The following is a 16,910-nucleotide window of genomic DNA, read 5'->3' as shown; positions in this document are numbered from 1 at the left end:
GCCAGGCTCCGGGTTTGGGCAGCACACGCTGCTGCCACGTGTGCAACTCTGCTTTTTTCAGGCACAGGTTTTTTTGACACTGGGATCTCCTGGTGTCAACCCCCCCCCCACCATACTGCCAATTAGCAGCATGGCAAACACCTACATGTGCAGTGTATGTGGTTTGCAGCTCCGCAGATCTCATGTGCATGCTCATCTGGACATGCCCAGAGTGAGGCATAAGCAGGGACAGGGTCCATATGTGCCACACAGGTACTGCTGACCAAAAGTCTCCAGCTTAAGGACTGTGCCCACTGTAGAACATGCATATGGAGAGTCATTCAAAAGGAAAACATTTATTTCCCTGTAGTGGGATTGAACGGCAGAACATGTGCCTTTTTTTGGCTGAAAAATGTTTTACACCTGCCTCCCACAAACATCTTTGAAAATAAATGCCAGCCACCAGAATAAAAAGTGTGTTAAGTGAACAGCTTATGCGGCTATATAACATCTTGGTCATGATGCTGAAACTACACTGACATAGAGATGAAGAGGAGATCAGAAATAGCAATGGGTAAAAACACATTATAAGGACTGCTCTGTTAAAGGGAATGTGAACTTTAATTTTGTAAGTATGCTTTAAAAAAACAAATAGTCCTTACACTGCAAGGGGATGTGAAGTTTTTTTCTTTTAATCAGTTTTAGAATACAAAAATTTAGACTATAAATCTTTCATGCATCTCCCTAATCTTCTTTCCATAAGTAAAAGTGGAACTACTGAACAGCCATGCAGTGTTTACTGCGAGTCCCAGAACAGCCCAAAAAAGACACAATTTAGGTCCTTTTAGCCCTGGTGCTGTTACTCTAAATCAATGGTGCTCAAGCGTTTGGCTACATGGCCAGATGAACAACACAGGGACGGTCTGTGGGTCAGATCAAACCCTGCATGCCTGGGCCCTACTCTGCCTCCACCTCTCTCCTAAAATTAAAGCGTAAGCCCAAGTACTGATTTGACTACCTTAAGGAAAACTTTGTGGAACATATTGAAGATGCAATTTAGAATTATTTGAAACACATCTAACCTAGTCCCCTCATGTATAAGGCTTTGTGCTGTCTCTCACTGAAAAATATTTCCATGCCAAACTACTAATTTTCAATCCTTGGGGGGTTTGTTGGCTACAGACCTGTTTTTATGTGTGTATTTTCAGCTTCTCCCACCACAAAAGTAGCAGAACTTTTTTGGCATGTATAGACATTTGCTGTCCCAGGAGAAACCGTCCTGGAAGTGACTCAAACCTGGTTGTTCCCAGGTTATTGTTCTCTTGGAGTGGCCATTTTTACCTTGGGAAAAAAGCCTGAACATCTGTACACTTGTAGTTTCTGCTGGGAGAACAGTGACTTTCCCAGGAGAAACTGAATGCCTCTACGAGGCCTTTATCAATTTTAAAAAACTGGGCAGACACCAATCCTCAAAAGTTTCACACCAAAAGGAGAAAGTATTATTAAAAAATGTGAAACTAGAGCTTCAACATAAACTGTTTTCTATATTAACTACAGAGGTGGTTCACTAGTAGAACTAAAATGTGTCTACAATGTAGGTAGCCTGCTCATTGGAGATAAAGAACTGAACTCCTTCTCTCCACTGCACGGACATATAAGGCAAGCCACATCATCACTGTAGGTATTTAAAGTGCTTATAAAACCTTCAGATGGGTAGGCCAGTGGTCATAGAACTGGTAAGGAGGCATCACTCAGAAATAGTTACTTCTATTTTGTAACAACCTGAACAGACAATTTAATCCATTGTTTTACAAATTCTTGATACAAAATATGCAATGAAATATACCATCATAACATAGATAACTAGCAGAGGATGCAAACAGTGTTCGACTTTCTTCAACCTAGTCATTTCATTCCTTGGAAATCACATGTGAGAAGAAAATTGTTTACAGGTTGCTATAATAATACACAACATAGACAAATAAATTGCAGGACTACTTTGTACTCTGCTTTAGCTTTGGAGCAAAGTTCAGATGAACTTCCTTCTCAGAAAGTATCATTATGTTCTCTAACCAGTTTGAGATAAAACAACTCCCGATTTCTAGTTTCTGTCATTAGAATATAGAACCACTTAAAGTTTTTGATGGTGGTTTTATCTTGCTATCAAAGTGTCTTGTGCACATTTAACTAGAGTAATCAACAGCATGACCAGATGAAAGAAAAGTGATCTTTTGTAGTCTTTGATGAGGTGAGGCCTGCCTCTTCTTCACACAGCTAGGTTGGGATTCTACACAGACTTCTAAACAAGTTGTTTGTTTTCTGAAAGTAGAAAGTCAATTACAAGCTGTGCCTCTGTTCAGAGTTCAAAACTCCAAGTAGCTTGAAATGTGTAAAAAAATACAGTAATTTAGCAGCTATTTTGTATTTCATACAGTGGTCCCAGCAATTTCATAGCAAAAGTCTAGAATAAATTATACTCAAACAGGGGTCCAGATGTCCCTACTTCAGAGAAACCTAAAGGGATAATCTCTTTGCTTTTCTACATCTGGCTAGGATTACTTAATGTAGTGGTTCTCAACAGGTGTTTATACACATGCTCCGGGGGTGGGGGGTGTAAAGGGGATGCTATAATTAGAGCTGTTCTTTGCTGGGGTGCCTTGAGATCCTTTTAAGGGTGTCTCACATTGATCTTAGAGCCTCTCTAATTAAAACGCCTGGAGTGTCTTGGTGGCAGGGTCACTTTAACTAAAGCTCGTTCGACGAGCTTTAATTAAAGTGCCCCCACTGCCATTTTTAAGTGCAGGGATGCTGATACATGAGACACTGGAGTCTGCTGGAGTACGGTAATTACCACACTCCAACAGACTTGATTAATCAAGCCTGCTCTGACATGCTGTAATTAAAAACATTGGGCTCCTATACATAAGCCTATCTAAAAACATTGGGTGCCTATACATGAGCAACAAGGCTGCTCCAATGTGTTGTAATTACAGTGCATTGGAGCAGCCTTGCTGCTTGTGCATAGGTGTCCAATGTTTTAGACTCAAGGCATCGCTCAATAGACTCAAGATGCCCTTCAGAAAATGTCAGCTTTTTGTTTTCACTCAATTTTTAACTACAGAAAAATAAAAAAGCAACCTTCTGTTGCAACCCCCCCTCCCCCCGTAAAAATACCTCAGAAGGTCAGAATGCTGTTAACACTATGAATTCCTATTTGAAATCAGTATTTGAATCATTTTTGTACACCTAACAATGCTAAAATTGCACAGCACCCTGAGGCACACTTAAAAGGATCTCAAGGCACCCCAGAAGGCCAAGGCTCCCAGGTTGAGAAGCACTGGTTTAATCCACAACTCTTTCAGGAGCTCTTTTACCAGAAATGTGAAAGACTCTTAAGATTTCTACTTTTGCAGGGTAGAGAGCACGTCACAAATCACTCTGTGTATCTGGAGGGCTATCTTTGTATTTAATAACAGAAACAGATATCTGGAACACCTGAAATCTTCACATCTATGTAAACACTTAAAATGTCAAGTTTTCATTGCAACAATTTCAAACCACAATTTCAGCAGGCGAGACAGAATGTGGAAGCATGCTAAATTTTCACATTTTTTTGATGTTTATCCTTACCTGTGTCGGTCTCATTGAGCTGAGTAAAGTGATCCAGCATGAATGTGAAAAAATCGGACAGCTAAGTAGAGAAAAAAAGAAATATACTTAACAACTCCAGGGGAATCAGGCAGAAAAAAAGCCTGTGGTCTTTTGCTTCACACTGTTCCCACTGACTAGGAGTTTGAGACAGATCAAAGATATGCCCACACCATGCACCAGGATACTGTGCAGATATACACAAGACAGCTCTGGAAGTAGAAATAACAGAGCCATATTAGCATGGGGCAGCAGCTGTGCTAATCTTCTTAGTTGTCAAGCAGAGCTTATCAGCTCAGATGTAGCACAGTGCAGTGCTACATCTGGAACTAGCCCAGGGATCTGCACAGAATTGCCTTGCACCACGTGGACTCCAATAGATAAGTTAGTCCATTTACAGCTAGCTTGGGCTATCTCTGTATTTAGCCATCTGCTCTTACAGGTCTTAGTGTCTTTCTGTATCACAAATTAATGACGATAACCAGATTTTTCATAAATGATGAAGCTCTTTCCATAAATGTTATAAGTTACCCTCTTCCCTCCCTTTGGGATAGCAAAGTCACATCTATGCATAGAAAGAATCTAACTACAGAGCACAAGACAGACAGGGTAGGTGTACTGATCAGGGGTGTGAACCATGACTAGCACCCATAGGCTAGCAAAAACCTCTTGTATAGACACAGTTTGACCAACAACACTGTGCTTTTAATTGTGTGGTTTATTTTGCTTGTGGGGTGAATGGGTAGATATCCCACCAGCTTTTCTGGTATAGCTGTGTCTATATTGGAGCACTTTACTGGTATACTATAGTAGCCTTGCCATGCTGGTATGTGCTCCAAGTGCAGTTTTAGCTTAAATTCAAGCACACTCACTTTGGCTAGGGACAGACATTCAAAAAGCGGTGCCTGAATTGATTCAATCTTTGCAGGGTAGGCTAACCTGGCTAGGCTGAACCACTTTTTAATTACAGACATCCCCTCTGGACTGAGAAAATAAAGGCACATGCCTGCAGTAGCTTAGGTTAGAAGCTGAGGGCGCTACAGCAGCCCTCCCATTGGTTCAACAGAGCTGAGCTGAGGGGGCCAGGTAGGATGTATTCCTCCCATCCTGAGCTGCCCAGCAGGGAATGTTTATCACCCCTAACTCAGTGTTTATCAATCCATTGAGAAAACAAAGCCTTTCTCCACTAACTAATGGAGCTCTTCTTAAACAGCTCTTCAAAGGAAGGACATTAAAGTACTTGTTGATTAGCTCCAAAAAACCTGTCTGCCTTTATCATCTCCCACAGCACAGACTGTGGCCAGCATGTGGTCTGCTACCTAATTCTGAGAGGTGTAAGACAGAGGGGCAGCCGGAATACTCCCTGATTGGCAGAGAGAAGCCAGGCAGATGCTTGCAGTCTCTGCTGAGCTTTAAGCCAACTCTGCTGTGGAGCAGAGAGCCCTGCCCAGCCCAGAGAGCATGCTGGGAGGCTGGGAGAGTCTGGTTTATCTCAAACCAGCAAGGGGTCTGGGACAGACATTGCATAAACCAGTTTGAGTCAAATCAGTTAAGTTTACATTCAGTCAGGTTTATCTCAAACCAGTTTCAGACATTTTCAGGTTTATGTGCACTGAACATCTGTTTTGTTATAGGTTTAAACCAGTTTCTGATCAATTAAACCAGTTTATATGTAATGTCTGTCCCTAGCCTTTAATTGTTCACTGGTTGATGCTCTTTGTTTTCAAAACAGAAAAAGATAGAATAAAATGGATTTCTAGGAAGCATTAGACCAGGTAAAATCCAAAGCATCCACACTTGAAATGTAACACTGCATGTGGAAGGAAGCTGATTTACATAATTTTAAATATTTTGTAAGATTTTGTTTAAAGAAAATGCAAACAAGAAAATGCTAAATGAAAAGTAAAACTATTTTAACAGATGTTTGTTTAATGTTGAAAAATGTGGAGCAAAGAATTTTCCAACCTATATTTTTTGGTCAGAGGACATTATGACACACACTTCTAACAGCTGATCATTACAGTTGTTTATTTGTATTATGGTAAGGCTTGGAGGTGCCAATCAGTGTCAGTGACCCTTAGAATAAATGCTACATTAATATGGCAGGAAGCTCCTTACTCCTCGTGGGGGAGGTAGCAGCTCCTCCCTGAGGCGAGCTGAGGGTGGGGAAGGGGGCTGGGGCTAGCTCAGGCTCCACCGGCCCCAGAGAACTGCTCTGCTCCCCAGCCCCAATGCTACATGCCTCCTTGCTCCCCAAGGTGAGGCACAGGCGGGAGAGCAGAGCAGTTCCCCGGAGCCAGAGGAGCCCATGCCAGCCCCTAGCCTCAGCCCCCATCCCCGCCCCACCTCAGGGAGGAGCTGCTGCCTGTCCTGCATGAGGACCAAGGAACTTACCACCGGTAAGTGTCCCGCACTGGCCCCAGTGCCTCCCTTCCAGTTCTATCATGCTTTATAATGAATAATTCTTGGGACATGTTTAGCAGTGAACCAGTTACCCAGAGGTAGACAAAATATGACCCATAGGCCAGATATGGCCCACTAACTGATTGGATCCAGTGTAAGAGCGGGTGCCCACCAATTGATTGTGTCTGGCCTATGGCTGCCCCACAGCACTCTACATGGGGCTGAGTCCCACCCACTCCTGCCAGGGGCAGCCTGTGCCACACTTTCACTGGGCCCGACCAGCATGCACAGCTTCCCAATGGGTCTACTGCTGTCCAGGTACTGCTTGGCTCCCCCTGCCTCCAGCAGCTACTCCTCCTGCCCCTGCTGAGCTGCTCTGGGTAGCAGTTAGCATGAAGAAGGGTGGTACATGGAGCCCACAGTGCTCCTCACGGGGCTGAACCCCTCCCGCTCCCACCTGGACACTTACTGCAGGACACTTACCGGCAGACCGTGCTGAAAGAGGGAGGCGGGACCAATTCAGAAACGACCGACACAGCGTGCTCACAGACCAAAGCAGCACACTCACGAACCACTACTCCTAAGAGGGAACATTGCCACTGAGTGCCTCTACAGCAAGGGAGAAAGAACTCAAAAAGCACAAACCTGTAGTTGTGCTTGCTCTTCAGCATATTCAATAGATTGAAAAATATTCAGAGCATATCGTCGCCTCATTTCTAGTCGGGCCATTGCACAGCGATACCATCTCTGAATAAGGATAGCGGCCTTAATTGCTGGCAAAACATGAAGAAAAAGAAAAATATTTATTGGGCAGACAGAATGAAAACAAACAAAGCTTGACTTCACATGAAATTTCACTTTTACTTATTTTTGAACTAGTAACACCAAACCCCCTCCCAAAAAAGCCCTGGAAACATTTCCAATTTCTGATCCCAAAGCAATGCTCAACTGTGGCTCTAGTGAACATGTCCTCTAATAACTAGGATTTTACACACATTTTTGTGTACTTCAGAACCCTGTGACCTCATCCATGTAGGGCTCAAACCAAATTCCATTGATCTGAGTGACACTGAATTATGCTGTTGCTCAGCATGACATCATTACAAATCTTTCCTTCAAACATAAATGCATGGATGTGGCTAATTGATTCAGACTCATTTTAGCCAGAGAACACCGTTCTGGGCAAGTGGAGAAATGACTATTTTTTAAGCAAGTAGAATGTAGCCAAACTCACTTATTGGCTGCTTCTTCACATGCAATACAGATTTCTTCTTTTTCAGGCTGCAGTTAAAAACTAAGGTCTTTCCCAGAAAGGAATTTTTAACAGCTTTTATTAATAGAAAGCAGTTTGCATCATGTTTTTTTTGTTTCGATTTGTTTTGTTTGTGCATGAGTAAGGCCCACACTGTCCTTCTTAAACCCATATTATATTCTATCTGAGTGTCAGACTTCCAAACAGCCACACCAATGAACTTTCACACTTTTTTGATGTCTGAAATAGTATGAAACAATTTGATTAGTATTTTTGCTGGTTCAGAGTGTTTTACATGCTCTTTCATAGGCAAGAGTCTACCATATCATATGTTAAGTGTAGCCCAGGTAGTACCTAGGTAGGTACTCCCCTCTCCAATTGAAGGGAGAGTTAGCAAGGCTGGTGTGCTGTGAGAGGAAACTGCAGGCTGAGCCAGTTTCCCTCTGTTCCCAAAAGAGCAAGGTCAGGACTTGATGAATCTTAACTATGTATAGATTTATTATTATTACATTAAAAAAATACAAATATACCATTATATAAACACTGGTACATCTATTTATGCTATTAGCCTCTAAATCTTGTTCTTTAGATAGATAGATAGCTAGATAGCTAGATAGATAGATAACCATCTATCACCCTAACAATACAAATAGATTACAGATAAATAGAAGGGAAGGGCCCCAACAGAGCCCCAGTAAATATCTAAACTTTATTATATTACCAACTTACAAATATAGAAATACACAAAATATAAAGCGTTCTCTCACAAAATGTTTGGTGCCATTTCACAAAATATAAGGCGTCTCAGCATCAGATTAATGCAACTCATTAAGCCTGCCCAGTGCCCAACCTGATCCTGGGGTGCTGGCTACTCTCCTGCAATCAGTGGGAGGGGGAAATCCTCCGTGCTCTTCAATCCCACTGTGACCCACAGAGAGGGATACCTCCAACAGAAACTTCAGACCCGGGGAGACTTCCCCTGCATAGGCTTCTCCTACAATAACCAGCCCAGGGTAACTTCCCCCTCCCCTGTGGGAAATCTCTTTTCTGGGTAACATATAACTCCGGGAGGTGGGGGGGGGGTCCCAGGTTAGGGGTCCTTGACCCTTCAGGTATGTGGATCCTCACTAGTAGTAATGCAAAAGCTCGTGCCTTTCTAACCAGTACGTCTCTAAGGGTACTTTGACACGTGCTCTGACACTTTCTGTTTAAAATGCATTGCTGATTAAAACGCCTTCTATTCAGAATGTTCCAGTGTGCTGCAGCATCTCGTGTATTCAGTGTCCCTATGTTTCAAAATGGCAGCAGGGGGGCTTTAACTAAAGATTGTGGAACAAGTTTTAGTTAAAGCACCCCTGCTGCCATTTTGAAATGGGGGATGCTGAATATACAAGACACTGAGGGCATTTTAACTGGAGCAGCTCCCAAGAGCTGGTCCAATTAAAACGCCTCCCACTGCACCCCAGAGCATGTGTACAGACACCCTAAAGTGTAATCATGCTCTGCTTTCTGCCTGACTTCAGACTCATGTGGCTAACTACCTCCCATTGTCTACGCTAGCAATGATTTGCCAATTGTGTCATACCAATAAATACTGTTTGGGGAGATGGAGAAGTGGTCTTTTGCTTGGACATCTTACACCACTTCCTTGAGTAAAATAAGGCAGACTGGAAAAGGAAGGTGGTGGTGTGGAGGGCAAAGACTGGTTATTTTTACTTTGCTATAGATATGCTTGCAGAAGGGAGTTTTACTTGAATAGCTATTTCAATTAAGGTTATGAGTTTTCAAACTCCTAGTCAAGACAGCTAAACCAACAAAGAGTACAGTATGGGCCTTAAGACCAAATGCTACCTTATATGAAGTGTTTGCAGATTTAAGGGCAGATTTTATTTCCTAAATATAAACCACAAGTCACACAGTACATCCTTATCTGGTCCAAAAATCAAAGGAAAGTTCACACTTGAAAACCTGATGTGACAGAGTGGGGTACGTCTGTACCAAACTATGAATTATAAGGATGTACTGTGTGACTAGTGGTGTATTCATTGTGCACTGAATACACACAAAGACATGTCTGAGGGCACTTGGTTGCACTGTGTCTGACAGTGTCCTTTCCCAAAATGGTTCTTGACCCCTTTTTGAAAGATGATGAATGACTAGTTAGGATCTGCAGATTAGAGTGGATCAAAAGCTGAATATAAGCCAACACAGAACCCTTGTTGTGAAAGAAGCCAATAGCGTACTGGGTTGTATTACCAGGAGTGCCACTTGCAAGTCAAGAAAGTGATCTTTCCTTTCCGTTTGGCACTAATGAGGCCTGACACAGAGTACTGTAGCCAGTTTTAGAACCCTCACATTAAGACAGATTAGAAAGAGTCTAGCAGAGAACAACAGAAATGGTAAGAGGTCTGGGAAATGAGTTTGACAAGGAAAGGTTGGAAGATCTAGGAGAAGAGAAAGCTAAGATATGATAGGATAAAATTCCTCAAATACAAGAAGCATGGCTATAAAGAAGATGATGATAAACATCTGTGACTTCTGGGGAGAAGACAAGAAACAATGGGTTGGACATTAAAAAGAACTTACTCACTATGAAAGTGGCTAAGTATTGGAACAGGCTACCCTATGAGGAATCTTTATCTATGGAAATTTTTAAGAAGAGGTTAGACAAACACTTGTCTAGGATGGTTTAGACGATTGTGCAGGGGTTAAGCTAGATCATTCTATGATGATCACCAAGAGCTATCAGGATTATGACCCAAGGCTGTCAGCTCTGAATGGATCCCGCATACAGGCCGACCAGCCTGAATTATGTTTTATCCAATATATAGGCTCACAGGTAATACAAGCAGCACAAAATGTTACTGAAGTTCATAATTTGGTATGGAGGTACCCCACTCTGTCACATCAGGTTTTCAAGTGTGCATTTTCCTCTTGGACCGGATAAAGAGGTACTGTGTGACTTGTGGTGTATATTAGGGGGGTAAAGCTTGAGTGCATTGCTCATTTTTCAGAGGAGGCAACCAGTACCAAACAAAAGGAGGACCTGCAGGCAAAAAACAAAATGGCAGGAGTGTCTCTGCCCAGCCTGTAATGCCACCAACCAACCAACTACAGATGCTTCCTCAGCCTGACGAAGGATATTTGTGCCTGAAATCTTGCAAAGAAAAAATTTTCCAACTATTTGAGCTGGTCTTACAAAAGATATCAGATTTACCCAAAGAGCCTTGTCCATCAACCCTAGAAGGACACAAGGGGTGGGAGCAGATCCTAGGAAGGGGCACCTTGGGATTTTTGCTGTTTCAAAAATACGTGATATTCTAGTGTTTTAAGTAAAGTTGCTATGGTTACATTTCTTTGCTAAGTTCTCTATTGCCATTTTGTCCCATAAGATGGCAGAAAAAGGTTAAATACCAAATAGATTTTTCATTTTAGATAACATGCCTTTTCAAATGCCACAATGTATGTTTTGCAAGGTAGGTTTCCCTCTCAGACTCCTCCACCACACATTTAGTCTGCATCTTCTTTTAAACTAAATTGGTGTTTTTCAACCTTTCAGGATTCAGAAAAGGGCTCCAAAGTTTTCACAATTTTACACTGGTGATATATAGCTTTGCTGCCTGCCAATAATTACACAAATGTGCTTGAGTTATTACAATTTACCACTTGGATTGTGGCAGCATGTAGGTGCCCTTATCCTGGCCCTGGATGCCACTTTGCCAGGTACTGTATTATTGCAGGTCAAAAGATCATCTCTGCTTCAAAGACCTTGCAATTTATTAGTGGTTAAAGTTAATCTAAGTTATGGTCAAAGTGTAAACCCCTTAATGGACAGAATCCTTCCTGGTGCACACAACTGATAGCAAGCCTCATGTGAAGCAGCAAAGCAGAGGCATTGGATCCTGCATTAATGTGTGCTGCTACCTGGCCATCAAGTTACTCCTACATAGTAACACAAATGAGACTAGGGTAGGAGGTTGTACTTAAATTCCACACATATATTCAGAGTTGAATTTAAATAAATCTCCCTAGACACAGCTGGTTTGTGTCCACATCTCAATCCTACTTTTACTGTACTCACAAAAAAAGCTTGAGTCAGTAGGTATGCTTGAATATAACGATGCATCTCCTTTGACAGTCCTATAGACAGGACTTGATTTTTCTTCATCTAGCAACTTCTGCATTCATTCATCCTTGAACTAAGGAAATGCAGCACAATAATAGTTTTATACCCTGTCTCCAAGGTGTATAACACCACAGAATGTAAGAACACAACGAACCAGTCCCTGGGGCACTTGCCCATGTGGGGACTGAGCATCTGTTGACACAAGCACCATTAGTTCTCCCTGATCCTGGGGCCAAAAGTTCAAGCAGTGGTACAGTTGCTTCAGCTTCACCTGGTTTAGAATGATTTCTACAGGACTTCTGCCTACCAGGAGTGAATGGAGACAGAGCTGTGGGCTACCTCTGGTCAGAAGAAACAGTCCTTGATGATGGTGAACAGCAGAGAAAAAAGCTCAGCGTGGGAGATGCCCGGGGCTCCAAGAACCATATTATAATCATCATCATATACTGTGAGACTTTATGAAAGGGAAAAACTGTGGCCAATTAATTACTATGTCATACTAATATCCTCATATACATTACATTAATATTGTCAAAATAAAGTGTTAATGCAAAAAATCAGAAGTAAATAAACTAGGACTCTGAAGGGCTTCCAATCCTCAACACTTGTATCTTTGACTGACTCCAAGATTAAGTGCTGGGCCCTGTTAGGAATTATACTAGTAGAACTCTTTCAGTAAGGTGTTTTCCTTATTGACACGGTTAACATTACTAAAAACCCTAGGATGAAAACCTTTTTGTTGATATAATTGTCTCATACTGATATAATTCATTTTTCCTTTCAAGCTAGAGTAAGCTATACTGACAGAAGGATTTTTATATAAGGTGTTGCTTTTTGCTGTTGATGTAATTAAAGCAATTAAACTTATATGGTAAAGAAAGCCTAAGTCAGTTATCTAGGAAAGAACCTTTTGCAAATATGTAAGCTAAAGTCTCTTTTAATTTCTCTGACCTATAGGAAAACTGATTCCCATATATCTAGGAAAAAGATTCCTCCCACATTAGCTCCTAAGACCTCTCTGAGAATAGTCAATGGAGCCCTACCCCTGACATAATCGAGAACCTAACTGGTTCATTACAGCGGCGCTGATGTCACTCAGACTGTTTTGGAGAAGGTACAGTATGAAACTGTTAAAACAGGCACAGCAGAGGAGTTTCCATTGAAAAAATAAGATTAGCCTCCAGAATCCCAGAGCACAGAAGAGCCATGGATGTTCCCTGGGGCATCAGCAATAACAGTTTTCAACCTCAAAGGGTCGGTCAGTCTGGGGCAAATTATCTTTGCTCCGCTAATCACTTGACCAGCTTTACACTGTCCAAGGATCTGACCCTCAGGGTGTGCCCATGTGCCTGTTACTGAAATGTCATCACACAAATGAAGAATGGCAAACCTGACCTTCACAATTGTACATGTAAAACTGGCACTCACCAAACACTGAGAATATTTTTTTCCATAATTTTTGTAAATAAAATTACAGTAATTTATCCTGCCTTTTAGCCACAATAAAATCACACTAAATACTGTCTTCAAACCAGCTCTGGTAGCTGAAGCTTTCAATTTAGAAAGACAGTCAGAGACAGGAACCAAATTTCACCTATTTTGAGAAGACTTTATACCCAGTCAACTACATATAAATTGCATGACATTACTGCATAAGAAGAGATACATAGCTTACGGCTAGTACATGCTCTTTCGTAACTTCACATGCATTTTTTCAACCAACATTATTTTACAAAAACAGAAAACAACAAACCAGTGTCATTTGATTATTGCCACAGGCCATTTGGATTTTTGAAGTCTCACAGCACAGAATGGCACTAAAGAGAAGTTAGTTATACAGAGTGAACAATATGTTATTAAACAAGTAATAACATATTGTTATTGTTGCCTGCAAAGAGCAAATCAGGAAAGCCAAGGCTGCGATGGAACTCCAGCTAGCTACAAACATCAAGGACAATAAAAAGTCCTTTTTTAGATATGTGGGGAGCCGGAGGAAAAGCAAGGGCAACACTGGACCCCTGCTAAACCAGATGGGACAACTGACAACCAATGCCCATGAAAAAGCAAACTTGCTAAATGGGTACGTTGCGTCAGTTTTTCACCAGTCCCATGGGACGCCCCTGCCCACTGTGGGTCAGGGAGGCCCAGGTGAGGGAGATTCCTTGCCTTCCATCGAAGCTGACCTTGTGAAGGAACACCTTGACAGGCTGGATACCTTCAAGTCAGCCGGCCCTGATGGGTTACACCCAGGAGTACTCAAGGAGCTGGCGAGCATCATAGCTCAGAACCCTGGCACGGATCTTTGAGAACTCCTGGAGCTCTGGTGAAGTGCCCAAAGATTGAAAGAAGGCCAATGTCATGCCTATCTTCAAGAAAGGGAGGAAAGTTGATCCGGCAAACTACAGGCCCATCAGCCTGACCTCTACCTTGGGGAAGGTCTTGGAAAAGATTATCAAAGAGGCCATCCTTAACAGACTAGCTGACGGCAATATCCTAAGGGATACCCAGCATGGGTTTGTTGCAGGTAGGTCTTGCTCGACCAATCTCATTTCCTTTTAAGACCAGGAGACCTATCACCTGGACAAGGGGGAAGAGATTGATGTCATATATCCTGATTTTAAAAAAGCCTTCGATCTGGTATCCCATGATCACCTCTTGGCAAAACTGGCTAACTGCAGCCTCGATCTCACCACACTCCGCTGGCTGGGGAATTGGCTCTGTGGTAGGACCCAGAGGGTGGTGACTGATGGAAGTCAATCGTCATGGTGCACTGTGACCAGTGGGGTCCCTCAAGGCTCTGTCCTTGGGCCTATACTATTTAACATCTTCATCAATGATGTGGACATTGGTGTCAGAAGCGGACTGGCCAAGTTTGCCAGCGACACCAAACTCTGGGGTAAAGCATCCACACCTGAGGACAGAAGGGTGATCCAGGCAGATCTTGACAGGCTCAGGAAATGGGTGGACAAGAACATGATGGTGTTCAACACCAAAAAATGCAAGGTTCTCCACCTTGGGAGGAAAAACCTGCAGCATGCGTATAGGCTCGGCAGTGCCACGCTGGCTAGCACTATGGATGAAATGGACTTGGGGGTCATGACTGACCACAAGATGAACATGAGCCTTCAATGTGATGCTGCGGCTAGGAAAGCGAGCAAAAAGCTGGCTTGCATCTGTAGATGCTTCTCAAGCAAATCCCGGGACGTCATTTTCCCATTGTACTTGGCCTTGGTGAGGCTACAGCTGGAGTACTACATCCAGTTTTAGGCTCCACAATTCAAAAAGGATGTGGAGAAGCTTGAGAGAGTGCAGAGGAGAGCCATGTGCATGACCAGAGGTCAGGAAAACAGACCCTATGATGAGAAGCTGAGAGCCATGGGACTTTTCAGCCTGGAAAAGCACAGGCTCAGGGGTGATCTGGTGGCCACCTATAAGTTTATCAGGGGTGCTCATCAGGATCTGGGGGAATGTCTGTTCACCAGAGTGCCCCAAGGGATGACAAAATCAAATGGTCACAAATTCCGCCACGACCAATTCAGGCTGGACATAAGGAAGAACTTCTTTACTGTCCAAGGCCCCAAGGTTTGGAATAGACTGCCGTCGGAGGCGGTTCATGCACCCACTTTGAATGCCTTCAAGACACACTTGGATGTTTATCTTGCTGGGATCCTATGATCCCTGCTGACTTCTTGCCCATGGGGCCGGGGGCTGGACTCGATGATCCTCCAGGGTCCCTTTCAGCCCGAATGTCTATGAAATCTATGAAATCTATGAAGTACAGGAAATAATTATTTTGGTGTTTTGTCCCAGTCTACCTTAGCAATCCAGTGCCAAAGACTGTCAAAACCAGTTTCTCTCCTCCCTGGTCCTCTAGAGTATCAGCATGCTCAGGAACATTTTGATAGAGTTATCCCTGAATATCCTGCATGCACAAAATTACAGTTCTTGCTAAGCTGAAGATAAAAGATTACCCCTGGGGTAAAAGCATAGGGTAAGGAGACTTTTCCATTCCCATGTCTACCATGTAGTATATCTACACTGCAGTCACAGCAGTGACTCCTTTAAATCAGTTAACTCAGGTCCTGGTAGCAGTCCAGCTAGGGCAGCAAAAAGTTCACACAAACTAATTCACCCTGCTTGAAGGAAGATAATGCCACCCATGCTGTGCTCCCTGAGTGGGCCCATAAGCATTATTTAATAAGAACAATAAGGCTTGTGCAAGGCAAATGAGGGGAGAAGCAAGGCTCCTTGAACTATCCCTAGTTCTCATGTGCCGGTGCCAGGGCTGGGCATGCTCTGACTCTTTACCACATGCCACTACAGGCAAACCCCGCTTAACGCAGTTTCACTTACCACGATTTCGTTATAGCGCTAATTTAAAATACCTACCTGGTTTCGCTCAGCGCTCAGTGCATTTCGTTATAACGCTTAGCGCGGGGTGGGGGAGAAGGATTGGCAATGGCGGTGTTGAAGGAAGTGGTGAGTGGCAGCCGGCAGGAGCACAGGGTTGTGTGGCAGGAGCCCGGGGTCCACTCCAGCACATGGTGCTGGAACGGGATGGGAGGAGTGGTAGCAGCGAGAAGGGGTGGGTAGGGGGCTGGGCAGTGTGAGCTTGGAGCCCAGGCAGGTGAGGCCCAGGGCAGGGTGGCAGAAGCACAGAGTCTGCTCCGGCATGTGATGCTGGAGCGGCCAGTGGGTGTGGAAGAGCAGCGACAGCAGTGAGAAGGGGTGGGTGGGGGGTATGAGCATGGGGCCTGGGCCAGCAGAGCAGCAGAAGCGCGGGGCCCAAGGCCAGGGCCGACAGGAGTGCAGGGCCTGGGCCAGTGCAAGCTGAGCCCACAGAGCTCCCCCACCCATGGGCTGCAGCCCATGCCCTGTTCCACTCGGGTCACACACTCAACCATGGGGCATGGACGCTGTCCCAAGCATGCAGCAATCTGGTGGTGGTGGCTCATCACAGTCCTGGGTGCCCTGGAAGGAGCCCCCACTGGGCAAAGTGGGGTGTGGGCAGGTGGGTGGCCCCACTGCTTATCATGCGTCACAGCCGTGCTGCTGCCTTCTCACCATGAACCCCTGGGCGGGTGGGTCCCTGACTCAGGGCGGCTGGGGCTGTGCACAGGTGCACTGGTGGCCATTGGGTGCAGGCCAACAGGCGCTATCATGGTGGGGGAACAATAAGGACAGAAGGAGCTGATGCCTTCCCTGGAGGAGCCCACGCGGTGTCTTGCCAGGAGCGCCCAGCCAGGGCCGGCAGGAGCACAGGGCCCAGGCTGGCAGGGCCCAGGGTGGGGCTGCAGGAGTGCGGGGTCTGGGCTGGCAGGTGGTGTGGAACCAATTATCTTTATTTACATTAAATCCTATGGGGAAAAGGGTTTTGCTTAGCACTCAGTTTTTCCAGAACCAATTAAGAACGCTAAGGGGGGTTTACCTGTATATTGCTGAGTGACATTTCTATCAACAAATGAGACCTGCTTGCACTAACTTTTAATTGAACTTCCACCT

The 16,910-nt window shown here is 44.0% G+C and overlaps 1 protein-coding gene across 5 annotated transcripts in view; it reads right to left on the bottom strand.

Moving 5' to 3' along the window:
• The window catches only part of PPEF1 (protein phosphatase with EF-hand domain 1), a 96,828-nt gene that overhangs the window by 47,579 nt on the left and 32,339 nt on the right, over positions 1 to 16,910 (bottom strand). For 3 of the 5 annotated variants that reach the window (XM_019525461.1, XM_019525463.1, XM_019525462.1), the window contains exons 3-5: positions 7,265 to 7,522; positions 6,676 to 6,803; positions 3,610 to 3,670 (exon numbers count right to left, since the gene is read on the bottom strand). In XM_019525461.1, the coding sequence (XP_019381006.1) occupies positions 3,610 to 3,670; positions 6,676 to 6,803; positions 7,265 to 7,454 (379 nt within the window). In that variant the 5' untranslated portion in view covers positions 7,455 to 7,522. Of the gene's footprint in view, positions 1 to 3,609; positions 3,671 to 6,675; positions 6,804 to 7,264; positions 7,523 to 16,910 lie in introns of those variants that run through there. The other 2 variants (XM_019525464.1, XM_019525465.1) reach the window with 2 other exon arrangements.

The sequence above is a fragment of the Gavialis gangeticus genome, unplaced genomic scaffold (genome assembly GCF_001723915.1).
Source record: "Gavialis gangeticus isolate Ggan-Ray unplaced genomic scaffold, GavGan_comp1, whole genome shotgun sequence".
Classification (NCBI taxonomy): domain Eukaryota; kingdom Metazoa; phylum Chordata; order Crocodylia; family Gavialidae; genus Gavialis; species Gavialis gangeticus.
This window is presented reverse-complemented; position numbering and strand designations above follow the sequence as displayed.